The following is a 14031-nucleotide window of genomic DNA, read 5'->3' as shown; positions in this document are numbered from 1 at the left end:
GAGACAGATAGAGGCAAAGACAGAGAGATCATAAAATAGGGTATTCAAATCATCCAATAGAAACTGACTGGATAAACCATTTTCTATTGGATGAAGTTCCTACACTGACAGAGTCCTGTAGAGGGCAAAGTATCCATTTAGCTAGCAATATAAATAAAATAATTAATTAAAAAAAAAAAACAAATAACACCAGACAAAGAGCATCATCAAGTTTTATCAAATCAGGTGCTCAGAAGACCCAGCAGAAACCAAATAGAGTATCTGAGGCAGGCAACTGGAATTTCACTTGAACTTCCTCTCTATGGACAAGCTCCCAATGCTTCACCTTCCCATGGCTCAATTTCCATTAGTTCCTTCACATTGCAGGAGGTACTTTTGTGTAAAAGGGTAGACAGTAGCTATATCTGTTGGAAATCTTTTACCATCTATTCTAATGGGTTTTACTCTTGCATTGCATTGCTTTTCTCTTCCATCTGTACCATAATTAATGGTATATGTCATCCCCAGACCTTGGATCACACTAGGAAAAAATCTTGTTTGGTTCAAAAATGGTATGTGTGGGGGGGGTGGTGAGTGGAATGTGTGGAGAATCCTACTTTCACAGCTAGTTTCTCAGTAAACATCCCTTGGGAACTTATCAGCATAATTATTTCATAGTGAGTCTATGGAAACAATTTTATAGAGGTTATCTGATGAGGAACCGATCAAAGCAAGGTTGATCCTATACCATCCCCTGTGTGACTAGGTTGAATAAAATGGGAAATCCTGAATGTAGCCTCCCTTAACCCCACTCTGCCCAGCACCTGCCTGTTCTCTTCCCCTTCCACTGTTCTCCATTTCCCTTCAGAAAAGAGAAGGCTTCCCAGGGATTTCAACTGAACAGGACATAGAGAAATGCAATAAGACTAGGTACATACCCTCATATCAAGGCTGGACGAGGCAACCCAGTGAGAAAAATGGTGGTCTCAAGAGAAGATAAAGAATCAGAGATACCCCCACTCCCACTGTTAGGAGTCTCTCAAAATCTCCAAGGGAAACAACCAAAGTATGTATATAGAGAACCTACTGAAGATATATGCATTATCTGTAAGTAGTTCACATGTACATTATGTTTATGTTGTTTCAAAAAGCGAAACACTTCACATCAAGATTAAGGTATGAAAACAACAAGTTGAGAAATATGTCCTGACAGGAATGAAGCTATTCTAAAGAGACACCTGTAGCCCTTGCTCAGCTACTAGACTGCTGAAACACCGGACTCTATAGAATTGAAATTCCCCAAGCTATCTAATGAGAGTGATGGACTGGTCTCACATAAGGGGGCTATGCTCTCTTAGAAATATTTCATTCATTTCTTTTCACTAAGTCAGTTCCTTGATAATTGTATATATAGGTATACTGTAATCTGGTTACTCTGTGCCTACACATTCTCTCCCTCTCTCTCACCAACCCACATTCCTCTTCCTGCCTGTCCTATCCTAGAAACATGAATTTTGGTTTAGTTTTGTCATCTTTTTAGCTTGATTGGCACAGTCTTTGTGACCATTGGATTGGAACTGTCCAGAGCAAGAGTTACTCATGGGCACACAGCTGAAGACAATGACCCCTCCTCTAGCTGAATCTACCCACAGAAAACAGACAGACATAGTGCATCTGAAGAAGGTTTTTATATACGAAGATTTCATTGAAGAAAATAATCTCAGTGACTAAAATTTAGAATGAATCCAGTTGCTTTTAGCCAGACTGGTGGAGAATAAATGGGGCATATACACAGATTAGAATATCATTCATCCATTGAAAGTAAAGAATTTTTGACATGCACAGAAATGGGACAGGATTGCAGATAAGGCTGTATGTCCTGGATTAAATAAAATAAGCCCGACACATATAAAATAAATATCACATCTTTACAGTCATGTGGGGAATGATTATTTTACAGAAGAATGAAGTAAAATAATTCACTGTAGACTAAGAAGGGCAGGAGAGAAACAGCAGAACATTCAATAAGAGACAACAGTTCCCAGTCAGTGAAAAAGATGGCTGATATTTTTAGTACATTAAGGCAACTATAAGATAAAACATTCTGACACACAGCTCAGAGTAAAGGGACAAGAATATAAAATTATCAATACATAGATTTGATTAATATTTGAGGAGTTTCTTTTTAGTATTATGTATTTTTTGAGATTAAATTTCTCTATGTAATGCTTGATGTCTAGGAACTTGTTCTGTAGACCAGGTTGGACTTGAATTCACAGACATATTTGTCTCTGCTTCTGAATTCTGCAATTAAAGTTTTGTGTCACCAAGCCTGCCTAATATTTGAGGAGTTTAAATGTTCACTAGTTAATTTGATTGTAGTACATTGTGAATATTCCTGAATTTATATTTAATGGAGTTCATAAAGAAGCACAGACATGTCCTCACTCTACTGAGCATGAAATGTGATTGGATATTTCAGATCGTATGATATGAACTCATGTGAAGATCATGACATTGTTGTACTTCATATAGGTTTAATAAATTCTGCACTAATGTTCTAGTAAAGCTAAGAAATACTTTCCTGAATATACTTTATTTCATGATTTTTTTTCAAAATCTTGACTAAGTAAGAATACAGGAATGTTTCACCATTCATGGTTAAATGTCATTTTTAAAGCACTGTTAAACTGCCCCCAGAAAACACACTCATACACTGGATAAGACCTTCTGTAAAGCTTTCAACTCAGAGCATGATTATAAAAGTAGGTTATGCAAATAGGGCCTCCCTCTACCCATGAAAAGGAGCCCAGTCCTGCCCAAAGCTCTGACAGAGGAGCCCATACCAGGATTCCTATGTTTTCCCATCAGTGATTAGCACTGAGTGAACAAAGAATATATAACATGGAGTTCAGGCTCAGCTGGGTTTTCTTTCTTGGAGGTCTAAAAGGTAATTTATGGAGAGATGTGTACAGTATGAGTGGGCATGAAAGCAAAGGATAGTGGCCTTGTGTGACAGATTTCTGAACAGATTTTTTGTGTTCACAGGTTTTTGGTGTGAGATGCAGCTGATGGAGTCTGGGGGAGGCTTAGTGCATCCTGGAGATTCTTTGACACTCTCCTGTGCAGGCTCTGGATTTACATTCAGTAGCTATGACATGGACTGGGTCCGCCAGGCTCCTGGGAAGGGGCTAGAATGGGTATCAGGGATTGATATTGGTAATGGTCAATATTATGCAGAATTTGTGAAAGGTAGATTCACCATCACTCGAGACAATTCTAAGAACTCCCTGTACCTTCAAATGAACAATCTGAAATCTGAGGACAATGCCATGTATTACTGTGTGAAGGAAGCACAGTGAATACAATTCAATAAGAACCCAGACAAAATCTTCTCTGCAAAGCACTCAGGACCAAGAAGGGACATGTAGCACACATAGAGCTAACTACCAGCTCAGAGCAGGTGCAAAGAAAGGTTAAAGGATGGCTTCCTGTGAGGGTCTGGGGTTTCCCCTTCACATACCAGATCTACCCAGTAGATCATGAAATGAATATTTTGAGCTGCTCTCTATTTTTGGCATTTGTAAATTTTATTTTAATGATATAATACATTTTTATCTCACTAATTCCTTAACAGTCCATCAGTAACTTAGCAACTTTTATAAGACTAGGATTTTACATGGTCAGTTTAGGCATAAAAATAATGATTCTGAATTGAAGCTTTTCTAGCATCAAAATAAATCATTTAAATCATATTCATCAAACATTTCTTTCCACTTATCTAAATTTCTAGAAGCTTGGTGGTGAACATTTAGCAAAAACATAAATTCTTAGGTATAAATCTCTAAGTTGCTTTTCTTAACCTGAATAGACCTTTATAACCTTAATTTTTTAATTACCATATAGAGTATACTCTAAACCAGAGTTGAATAACATATACAGTATGGTGTAACAAATCTAACCTTACATTTCTATCATTATACAACAGTCTAAACCAGTGCTGTTCATTGTTCTAGGTCTGATGACAATCATTCCTTATGTCTAATGTAAAATTAGAGCCATATTTTTCTGAAATGGCTTTTTTAGAAATGCTGTGTTTTGCAGGCCAGATTTCTGCCCTTGTTTTGCTTTAATCTCATAAGAATATTTCCCTATCCATAGATACATGTATATCCTCAGTGCAGAGCTGTTAATCTGTAGTTTTCATGTACAGACCATAGATGCGATGTCAATAACTTCTAAGAAAGAGGTTTGGACTTTTCTATTAAACTCTTAATAGCTAAGAGCGTTAATTCTGTCTTCATAGAAGGCCAATCATATAGAATCCTGTAACCCAGAGGTCTATAACATGATGATTAATTATTAACCTGTATTTTTAATTATACATTATATTTTTAAATAAATCTGAAATGGGACCTCAGTTCTCTCTCCTTTAAATAGCATGGACCCATTTCTAGCATAAACATTTTGCAGTGAAGAATTGTGGTGATATAGTGTGTCCCCCAAAATATTGTGCACCCTAATAAAGCTTATCTGAGGATCAGAGGAAAAAGCCAGACACTATATTAAACATAGAAGTCAGGCAATGGTAGGACACACCTTTAATCCTAGCATTCAGGAGGCAGAGATCCATCTGGATCTCTGTGAGTTCAAGGCTACATTGGGGAACAGAGCCAGGCTTGGTGACACATGCCTTCAATCTCAGCACTAACCATAGAGTTCTAGAGGTCTGTACAAACAGACAGGAAGTGATGTAGCTGGGCCGAGAGAGGAAATGAGATGCAGAATAGAAAGGCATATAGGTGTGGGTATACAGGAAGTAGGTCTCTTTGGCTGAGGATTTCTAATTGGTAAGAATGTGGCTGGCTTCTTTCTGCTTTTCTGATCTCTCGGTTTTTACCCCAATATCTGGCTCCTGGCTTTTTATTAATAAGACCATTTACCAATTTGTCTTACAAAGAATCATCAGCTTTTCTTTTAAATGAGGAAAACCAATCATAATTAACCTAATATGGTCAATTTCCAACATATTTTATGGTTTCTTTTCAAATTCGGTATTTATAGGTATGAAGATTCAAAGCAAATATACTTTACATACCATCTGGCCTTTTACAACTTTCTATATATCATCAGGTCAAGTTTTTTTTTTTTCTATCTCCATTCCTCTGATTTGGCCAGACACTTTTACTTTAGACAAATTCCTATTTCCCTTCCCTTCTCTTCGTTATTCCAGTATCTTTCCTTCTCTCTTGCTTTCCAGATAACACAAGGGTTATCCCTCAGTAGTCTAGAATATCATAGCTCTCAATAGCTCTAAAATAGCTCTAAATTTGCATCAACATAAAAACCTGTACCAACGTGAAGCATCTGAGACTAGCAATATTTTTTTCTTACTATAACCAATAACAATTTGTAACCAGCCCTTCTAAGCTGTAAATTGTATCGGCCTTTTAGTCCTGAGAGGGTGCAGCTCTCCAAGCCAATCTCACTGGTCATGGAATTTTTCCAAAACTTCTCAGTGTTGCACAATCCCCACTACCACCACTCTTGACCCAGAGGGCCAAACCTCGGCCAGGTCCAGATAGAAGTGACGTTCTTATGGTGGGCAGCACCTGGGATGGGCCATGGGAACCCCATTCAACAACAAGCAAAGGAGCAGAGCACAGCAGAGCTGGGCAGGCAGGTCCTCTGACACAGGCAGTCACTCTAGAACCCTTGTGAGAGCCTCGGATGAACAGAAAGCGACTCCTGTCCTGTGTGCCTGCACCAGCAGGCCTTCCCATAGCCCCATCCCCACCCCTGCCACAGTGGCTGCATGTCTTTTCAGCATGCCAGGGGCAAGCCCAGTCCCACCTGCCCATGCTTCCTGCTCTGTGGGTTGGAGAGTGATGGAGGGAAGCTGACTCTTTTCAATGAAATGCTCTAGGATGGTAGAGGTGGTTTGCTTCATCCCTTCCAGGAAAATAAAGGAGGTTAGTAAACAGAAACACAGACAACCAGGTATCCGCACCTCATATCTGGGAAGATGGCATATCTTACTCCCAGTGAGCTCCATCTATCAGACAGCCTACCTGACAGGAGCAACCTGTGAATCCCAGTTCAACCAGGGGGACCCTCCGTCACAGTTCAACCAAAGGCTCCCAGCTGCTTCCAGGTGAGTAGCAGATGTCTCTTGGGCCCATGCAGCAGGGTTGCTTCTAGAGCAACTGTCAAACAAAACCCAGCCTCCAGATTCAGTCAGCTGGAGCTTCTCAGAGAAAGAAACACAGAACATGGGAAAAAAAAGAGTGACAGACAGAGCAAAATGACACAAAATGGCAGACCAAGACTAAGAGCACTCACTGTTACACTTCCCTGCAGGCTGGGATTTTTCCTTATATGTCAGGAGTCTTGAGGGGACTTCCCTATCAATGGACCATATATTAGGGTCTGCATATATTAGGGTCAAAAGACCACCAGTCATGATGTAATCAGCAAGAACTTTACTAAACCACATGCATGTGGTATTGCTCACCTGAACAAAATGGTGATGACCTTGAAAGGGATATATGGGCTCCATTTAAGCACAGCCCAGGGGAGTTCTCAGGGCAGCTAGGTCATTTGATATGATTGACTTAAGCAAGTGGCAATCATATTAGTACATTCTAATTTTCTAGGGCTAGTCAGGGGCTGGTTAAATTTAAGCTTTTCCATTTGGGGGAAGGCATGGACAAGTAAGTCCCAGACCTTGTCCTTATTTGACTATCACCTGTTGGGAGGAGAGGTTTGACCAAAGGTCTACTTCTACTGAGTTATTAGGGGTCTGTCATGATACTTGCCTGGCCCTCTCACCAACCATATGGAATTCTAGGAAGCTATTTGTGTAAATGGCAGAAAAAGGTATGGGGACATAAAAGTCTGTTGGAAACAAGAAAACTTCATTATATTCACTATAAGATCACAAAACTAGGGGCAAGGAATGAAAGCAGGTGGTGTGTTGAGCTCACAGAGAAAAGAACAAATGTGAGTCTGTGAATATGGAAGGGTTGGAAGCAGGCAGATTTGAAAGTGAGTATTACCAGATTCAAAATTTGGAATTAGGGCTGGAGAGATGGCTCAGGGTTTAAGCATACTGCCTGCCTGCTCTTCCAGAGGTCCTGAGTTCAATTCCCAACAACCATACTATGGCTCACAACCACCATGTGTAATGATATCTGATGCCTTCTTCTGATGCATAGCCATACATGCAGGTAGAACATTCTATACATAATAAATAAGTCCTACAAAAAAGAAAAAATTTGGAGTTGGCATGTGTCTTCCAGTTTCTGTTGCTGTGAAGAGACACAAGGCTGTATGTAATGCCTGGTCTTGGGTACAGTATGCAGATGTCTCTGACTTGTGAGCTCATATCCCTTTGTGATCACTAGCACTCTATAACTGACTTCTGCTGGTGTAGAGGCCTGCCCAAGGTGTATGTGTGCATGCTACTTTTCTTTTGCTTTTTGCTTTTATAGAACACTGTGACCAAAAGCCATTTAAGAAAATGAATTTTTATTTTAGGTCATGACTTCAGAAAGACAGAAGCCATTACACAGAGAAGAACAGCAGCAAGTGGTGGACATGGTGACTGGATAAGGAAGTTCAGAGTTCACAAGCACAAGGTGAAGTTGAATGAGGCTATGAACTCTCAAAGCCCAACCTCGGTGATGTAGTTCCTGCAGCTAGGCCACACCTCCTAAGCCTTCCCATCCATGGCCACCAACTGGGACCAAGTGTTCAAAGGCCTGAACATATAAGGGACGTTCTCACTCAAACCACCCATTTTTCTGTCCCAGAGCCCTTGGAATGGCAGTATCTACCCCCTAAAATTGATCTCACAAAGCCCTCCTTCCTTCTTGTGAAGAAAAATTAATATATTTTCTTCTGATCTCTTAATTATCAACAAATAGCAAGCATTTTTATTAAATAATGATTCATCTGAGAATCACATTATTTTTGTATATAAATTTATGCCATCTGTATGACAAACTCAGATCATCTGAGTACAATTTTATAATTTGGACAACTGTTTCTTCTGTTTCATGACTGATGATCAGGCTTGTAAGTCCCTCAAGCCACATGAGTGGCCAGGCCCCTATCCTTAGGACCTCTAACTGCCAGGTTATACCCACAGAATACTCCAGCTGACCTAACTTCTGGACACTGCTCCCGCCCTACAGAGCCCAAATCCAGCTGATCTTCAATGCTCCATCATGAAAAGTTCCACCCCCTTCCAAAGAAGCTCTATATAAACCCGAAATTCTATCCAGTTTGCTACTGTTTCTTGCTGGATCAGAGGCAGCCATTCTCCTGCTTTTTTTCCCTCCCAGGAAATGTCTTGTGTGAGGTTTGTTGTGTGGTGTGACTTTGTGGTAATCCTTGGCTCATGGCTGCCAGGATACCTTCCATCTGAGCTATAATGCTTACAAGGCTTTTTGGCTCAAGTGAAAATATTACATTGTCCTAGATTAAAGAAAAAATCCTTTTAGGTATTACTTTGTTGTTATGTTGTTAGTTATTTTGTAGACTGTTGTCATTTCTATGTGGAGTTATTTTAGCCATATTTATTTGTGTGTGTGAGTCAGTGTCTCTGTGTGTGTTTGTGTGTGTGTGTGTGTCAGAGAGAGAGACAGACAGAGAGATAGAGGGAGAGAAGTAAGGGCAGAAATGTAGGAAACAGTCTATACCGCATATGTTGAGGCCAGACAACCCCCCACCTTCTTTGATACAAGGTCACTTGTTGTTCATCACAGGATATGTCAGGTTACATGGCTGGTGTATATCTGAAGATTCTCCTACCTTCACCTGCCTTCTCAACATAAGAGCACAGGGGTCTCATATACACAGCACCGCATAAATTCTTGCATGATTTCTGGGTACATAACAGAATCTGACACTTGCACAGCTACTACTGCTAACTACATCCTTTAGTGTACATTAAGGTCTGTTCTTTCATCCTTTTGCATTCACAGTTTTTATAACGAAAGTATTTTATTTTACACGTTCCACATTCTTGAACATATATATCAACTTATATTTTACCTTTTTGTTTTGTTTTGGTTTAGTTTTTTTGAGACAGGGTTTCTCTATGTAGTTTTGGTGCCTGTCCCAGATCTCACTCTGTAGACCAGGCTGGCCTCGAACTCACAGAGATCTGCCTGGCTCTTAATCCCAAGTGCTGGGATTAATAGGCGTGCGACACCACTGCCCGGCATATTTTTTTTACCTTTTTATTCCATCACATTTTTGCTTTTCATGTTTAATCGTATCTGTAAATCTAAGGTGGCTCTCAGATGACTATGGTGAAAAATATAGTTGATTAGTTTATAAACTTTTTTTAACAGTCTGGAGAATTTTTCATCCAAATTTATGAAATATCACTTTCTATTTTTATAGATATTTGTATATATTATTTGTACAATCAAAATGTCTTTCATTATGACATTGTCATACACAAATATTGCATACTTTGAACATATTTTTGCTGCCGTTACCTCCTCAAAATTAACTAATTTATTATCTATTTTTATGCAAGATATTCTGAACATATTCATTTGCCTCCTCCATATCCTCCATTCCTGCTGCAGAACACAGAAATATGAAGTAGGAATTCATCTGACTATGACAAAGCTACACCTGGAAGAAGCCAAGGGACCTTCCAGAGGATGAAGCCAAGACTTATGGAGTCTTGGTGATACTGGCTTTTGAATATTAGCCATTTGCTGCAATTAATTTCTTGTTTGCTATTGTAGCTTTTCCATTCCTAGAATAGTGTGTTTAATCATTCATTGGGAACAATTTCCCCTACACAATTAAGGTCTTTGGATACATCTCCCAACTGTGCTAGCAGCAGTCACACAGACAGACCCCTAACTTCAGGTTTTTCTGTAATTATCATCATTAGCAACATCTAGCCAGGATCATCTCCAGGTGAAAGTATCTTTTTTGGTTTTTTGAGACAGGGTTCTCTGGGTAGCTTTGCGCCTTTCCTAGAACTCACTTTGTAGACCAGGATGGCCTTAAACCCACAGAGATCCACCTTTCTCTGACTCCCCAAGTGCTGGGATTAAAGGCGTGAGCCACCACTCTCTGGCCAGATGAAAGTGTCTTATCTGAGATACTTCCCAGACTATCTAAGAACAGATCACACATCTATAAGTATCCAGAATATCCATTAGAGAAAGCCAGGCAGATGTCTAATTAAGCTTAACCTTCCCCTTTCCAAGTCTTATCTCTAGCTCTAGATCTCTATTAACTCAGTTAATTCTATTAAGTCTCTATTAACAATTAACTCAGAGCTAAAGGGCTTCTACTTACCAGGTACACCAAGCTGTGACTCAGGTTGCCTAGCTACCAAGTGTACTTCCTCCAGCCTGCCAGAAAATGGCACAGCCAACATAGATTTTGGGCCAAAGGGAGAAAAAGGCAGTTTTATTTTCACTTTATTTTAAAAGGCATTTTATTAAGACTGGTAGCCTCTTAATATTTTAACTAACCACGTCTAAGAATATAGTTTGAGCTCATATACTCCCTTTCTTAGATATTTTTAGATATATTTAGCCTTCAGTGGATTCTATTCCCGTTTAGTCACTTCCTTTTTGTATTGTAAATGATAGCTGACTATTACTGCTTTGGGGGTGGATCTTGTCACCTCTCTGTTTGACCCTGAAATAATTCAAGCCTGGTTGCCTTGCCTTAGCCAGAGAATTGCTGGTTTGTATGGGCCTATAACTGAAAACCTAGAGACTTGTAAAGGAACTAGAAGAACAAGATGGAAGATGAGAAAGAGCTAGATGGGGAAGAACTAGATGAGAAAAAACTAAATGGGGAAGAACTCGATGGGAGAATTAAGATAGAACTAAAAGAGAATAGCAGAAAAGTGTAGAGAAAAATCAGCCAAGAAAGGAGCTAAATATGAAAGCATAAAAAAATCTGTGTACAGAGAGAACTGACTCGGAAGAACAAAGCAAATGGACTAAAGAGTTTCATGTATATAGATTTATTTGATATCATCTAAGACTAGATCATCAGCTTGTTGTAGATTGTTAAATGGACCCTGGGAAAAGACTATCAAGTGGCAGGACCACAATAGTCTTTGTTACATTCGCACCTTCCTCCTGACCTAATTTCATGCTCTCTCTTCTCTCTCTCTCCCCATCTCTCTCTATCAGAAAAAATACCAAAAAACTTGAAAAACAAAAATAAAATAAAATAAAATAAAAACAAACACACAGAAACAACAACAAAAAGGCAAAACAAAGTGAAACCAAACCAAACCAAAATAAAACAAAATGTGCCCCCAGAACTATTTTGACTTTGGCCAAATACTGCTGAGTATAGGGCTTGCTGAATAATATAGTTGATATACTCGGTTATCCACCATTAGAGAAAAGTAATTTCCCTGTCCCAGCAGGCAGCTATTGCAAATAGTTTCTTTATTAGGAGTGAAAATTTATGTCAACTTCCTCTTCTTAGTGCTAGAATTTTGTTTGATTTGAAATTGTGCAAATCTTATGTCACAGTAACTGTGAGTTCATACACATATTAGTTCAATTGTGTTTGGAAAATATGGTTTGCTTGGAGTCATCCAAAACATCTAGCACTTACAGTCTTTCTACCTCCTCTCTGTGAGAATCTCTGAGCCAAGAAAGGAGGTGATTGGTAAAGACATCGCATTTAATCCTTATGAACATATGAAATATTCGGTATTTAATATGTGTACATAGATAGAAATATAGAACTAACACAGATGTCATGAAGAAAAAGGATGGCATACACAAAGAGTGCAATACCATCATCAATCGTTGAGAAGAAGAAAAAACACAATTCTGACATATGCAGACACCATGAGACTGAATTTCACCGAGTTCACTGAAATAAGCCCGACACAAAGACAAAGATGCTACATTCCCTTGGTCTTTTAGAGAAAAGAGTATATCATACCTGCAGAAGAATGGACTGAAGGAGTTGTTACCCCATAAGGCAAACTGAGGACAGAAACATGTCTAGTATGAGGAAAAGAACACAGAATAGAGGAAATACTGTTATTGTTCTTTAGTTCATTAGGGTAAATGAGGGTTAGAATAATCTAAGTTATATTTTAAAGTAGCCAGAATCAAGACCAGAAAATTCACAACACATACAAATCTATGTTGGAAATGAGGAAATGCTCAATTGTTAATCTGATTACAGTATATTGCATAATTATTAAATTTCCAAAATGAACCCTACAAAGATGCATGGATGTGCTCGCTCTGATGAGAACTGACATAGATTTTATGATTCAGGGAGTCTGTGGTGCGGTAAGGTGATGGTCCAGGACACATTATGTCTTTTGTAGGCTTCAAAAACTTTCTACTCAGGCTTCATTAAAGCTATGAATCACTTTCCTAAGTTAACTTGGATTCATTGTTTTCAAACCTCAATTGCCTGAGTAAGGTGAGAAACAGGAATGTGTCATCAGTCATAGCTAAAATGTCACATTGTTTTAATGACATGACCACTACCTAACTGCTCTCAGAAAACTGAATTCTGCCCTGAGTACTAGCCTTTCCCAATGTGCTGTGCAGCTGGTGGAGTCTAAAGGCAGTTTGGAGCATCTTGGGAGATTACCGATCATCTCTGTGTAGCTTCTGGTTTCACTTCAATAGCTACTTTTGACATATCATCAATTAGACAGACTGAAAACAAGAATGAAGTGAATCAATCTGTGGTTGGCCTATCTGATCATACAGGACCCAGTTTTGTCCTGTTGTGTTAGAAACATGGATTGTGCCAGGCTGAAGTGAAAGAATACTCAGATTACGCTAAAGGCACCAGATTACGCTAAAGGCACTCAGATTACGCTAAAGGAACACCAAAATCAATTCCTATAACCATCTTCAAATGAATTTTCATCCAATGTACTCAATTATTTCTCTTCTTATCTATATACAGAGATTACAGTAACTTTTGGCATAGCAACCAGGGCAGTGTAGTATTGGTAGAAGGACAGAGGCATAAATATCAATAGAGCAGAATTTTTCTCATAGTGAATCACTGAAGTATGAATTAGACATAACAGGAAAACACAGCCCATGAAAAGTGGGATAGACATAATAAACATGGTAGTAACACAAAAAGCAGACACATAGTCAAATTGAAAATGGAAAACAACAAATGTATGTATTTTTGTTTTCAATTATTTTGAGAATTCTTTAATATGTACAATATCCAAATTCTCTCTCTCTCTCTCTCTCTCTCTCTCTCTCTCTCTCTCTAATTTTTTTATTTCAAGACAGAGTTTCTCTGTGTAGTTTTGGTGACTGTCCTGGATCTTGCTCTGTAGATCAGGCCTCAAACTCACAGAGATCCACCTGCCTCTGCCTCTGCCTCCTGAGTGCTGAGATTAAAGGCATGAGCCACCACTACCTGGCTTGTTCTAATTTCTTGTTCTCCATCTACCAACTCTTTTTTTGTCAGTCCAATATCCTCTTAAATTCATGGGCCTTTTCCTTGTTAATGATTATTATTAAGCATAGACACACATAAAATGAACCTGCTGAGTCCATTTAGTGCTGCTCTCAGGTGTATGCAATTAAGGATAACCACTTAGGACAGGAGAAGGTGTGAAGGCCACATTCTTGAAGAAAATTGATTCCTCCTCTACCAGCACCCATTACTTGGCTACAATTCTTTATCTGGAGGTAGCAGCACCCTGTAAAAATTCCTTTGTCTTTGCTGGCATGTCACCAGGTGTTTTCATTATTCAGTTGTTGCTTAGATGACCACATTTTTTAGATTTAAGCTTGCATATTTACCTAACATGATGTAATAATTTTGGGGAAACTGGATACCACATGAAAACAGACAAATTAATAATGTAAATGCTATGGAAGTATAAAACTATAATGAGATACCAAAGAAAGCTTGTGAGAAAGCAAGATGGACAGGGATGTTTAGAGTCCTACCTCCAAATAAGAGGGAAACACTAAGGTGTATTGAACATAACCTTAAAAAGGCCTTTAGAAAGTAAATCAATATCTGTGGGTGGTA

At 38.9% G+C, this 14031-nt stretch overlaps 1 gene segment (V, D, J or C); it reads left to right on the top strand.

The window, feature by feature from the left end:
* Positions 1–2824: 2824 nt before the first annotated feature.
* LOC114685231 lies at positions 2825–3341 on the top strand. The segment is given in 2 exon segments: positions 2825–2929; positions 3028–3341. Coding segments are annotated over 2 exon segments (360 nt in total).
* Positions 3342–14031: the final 10690 nt, after the last annotated feature.

This window comes from Peromyscus leucopus, chromosome 14 (assembly GCF_004664715.2).
Source record: "Peromyscus leucopus breed LL Stock chromosome 14, UCI_PerLeu_2.1, whole genome shotgun sequence".
Taxonomy (NCBI): domain Eukaryota; kingdom Metazoa; phylum Chordata; class Mammalia; order Rodentia; family Cricetidae; genus Peromyscus; species Peromyscus leucopus.
The sequence above is the reverse complement of the archived record's forward strand: the minus strand, read 5'-3'. Positions and strand labels throughout refer to the sequence as shown.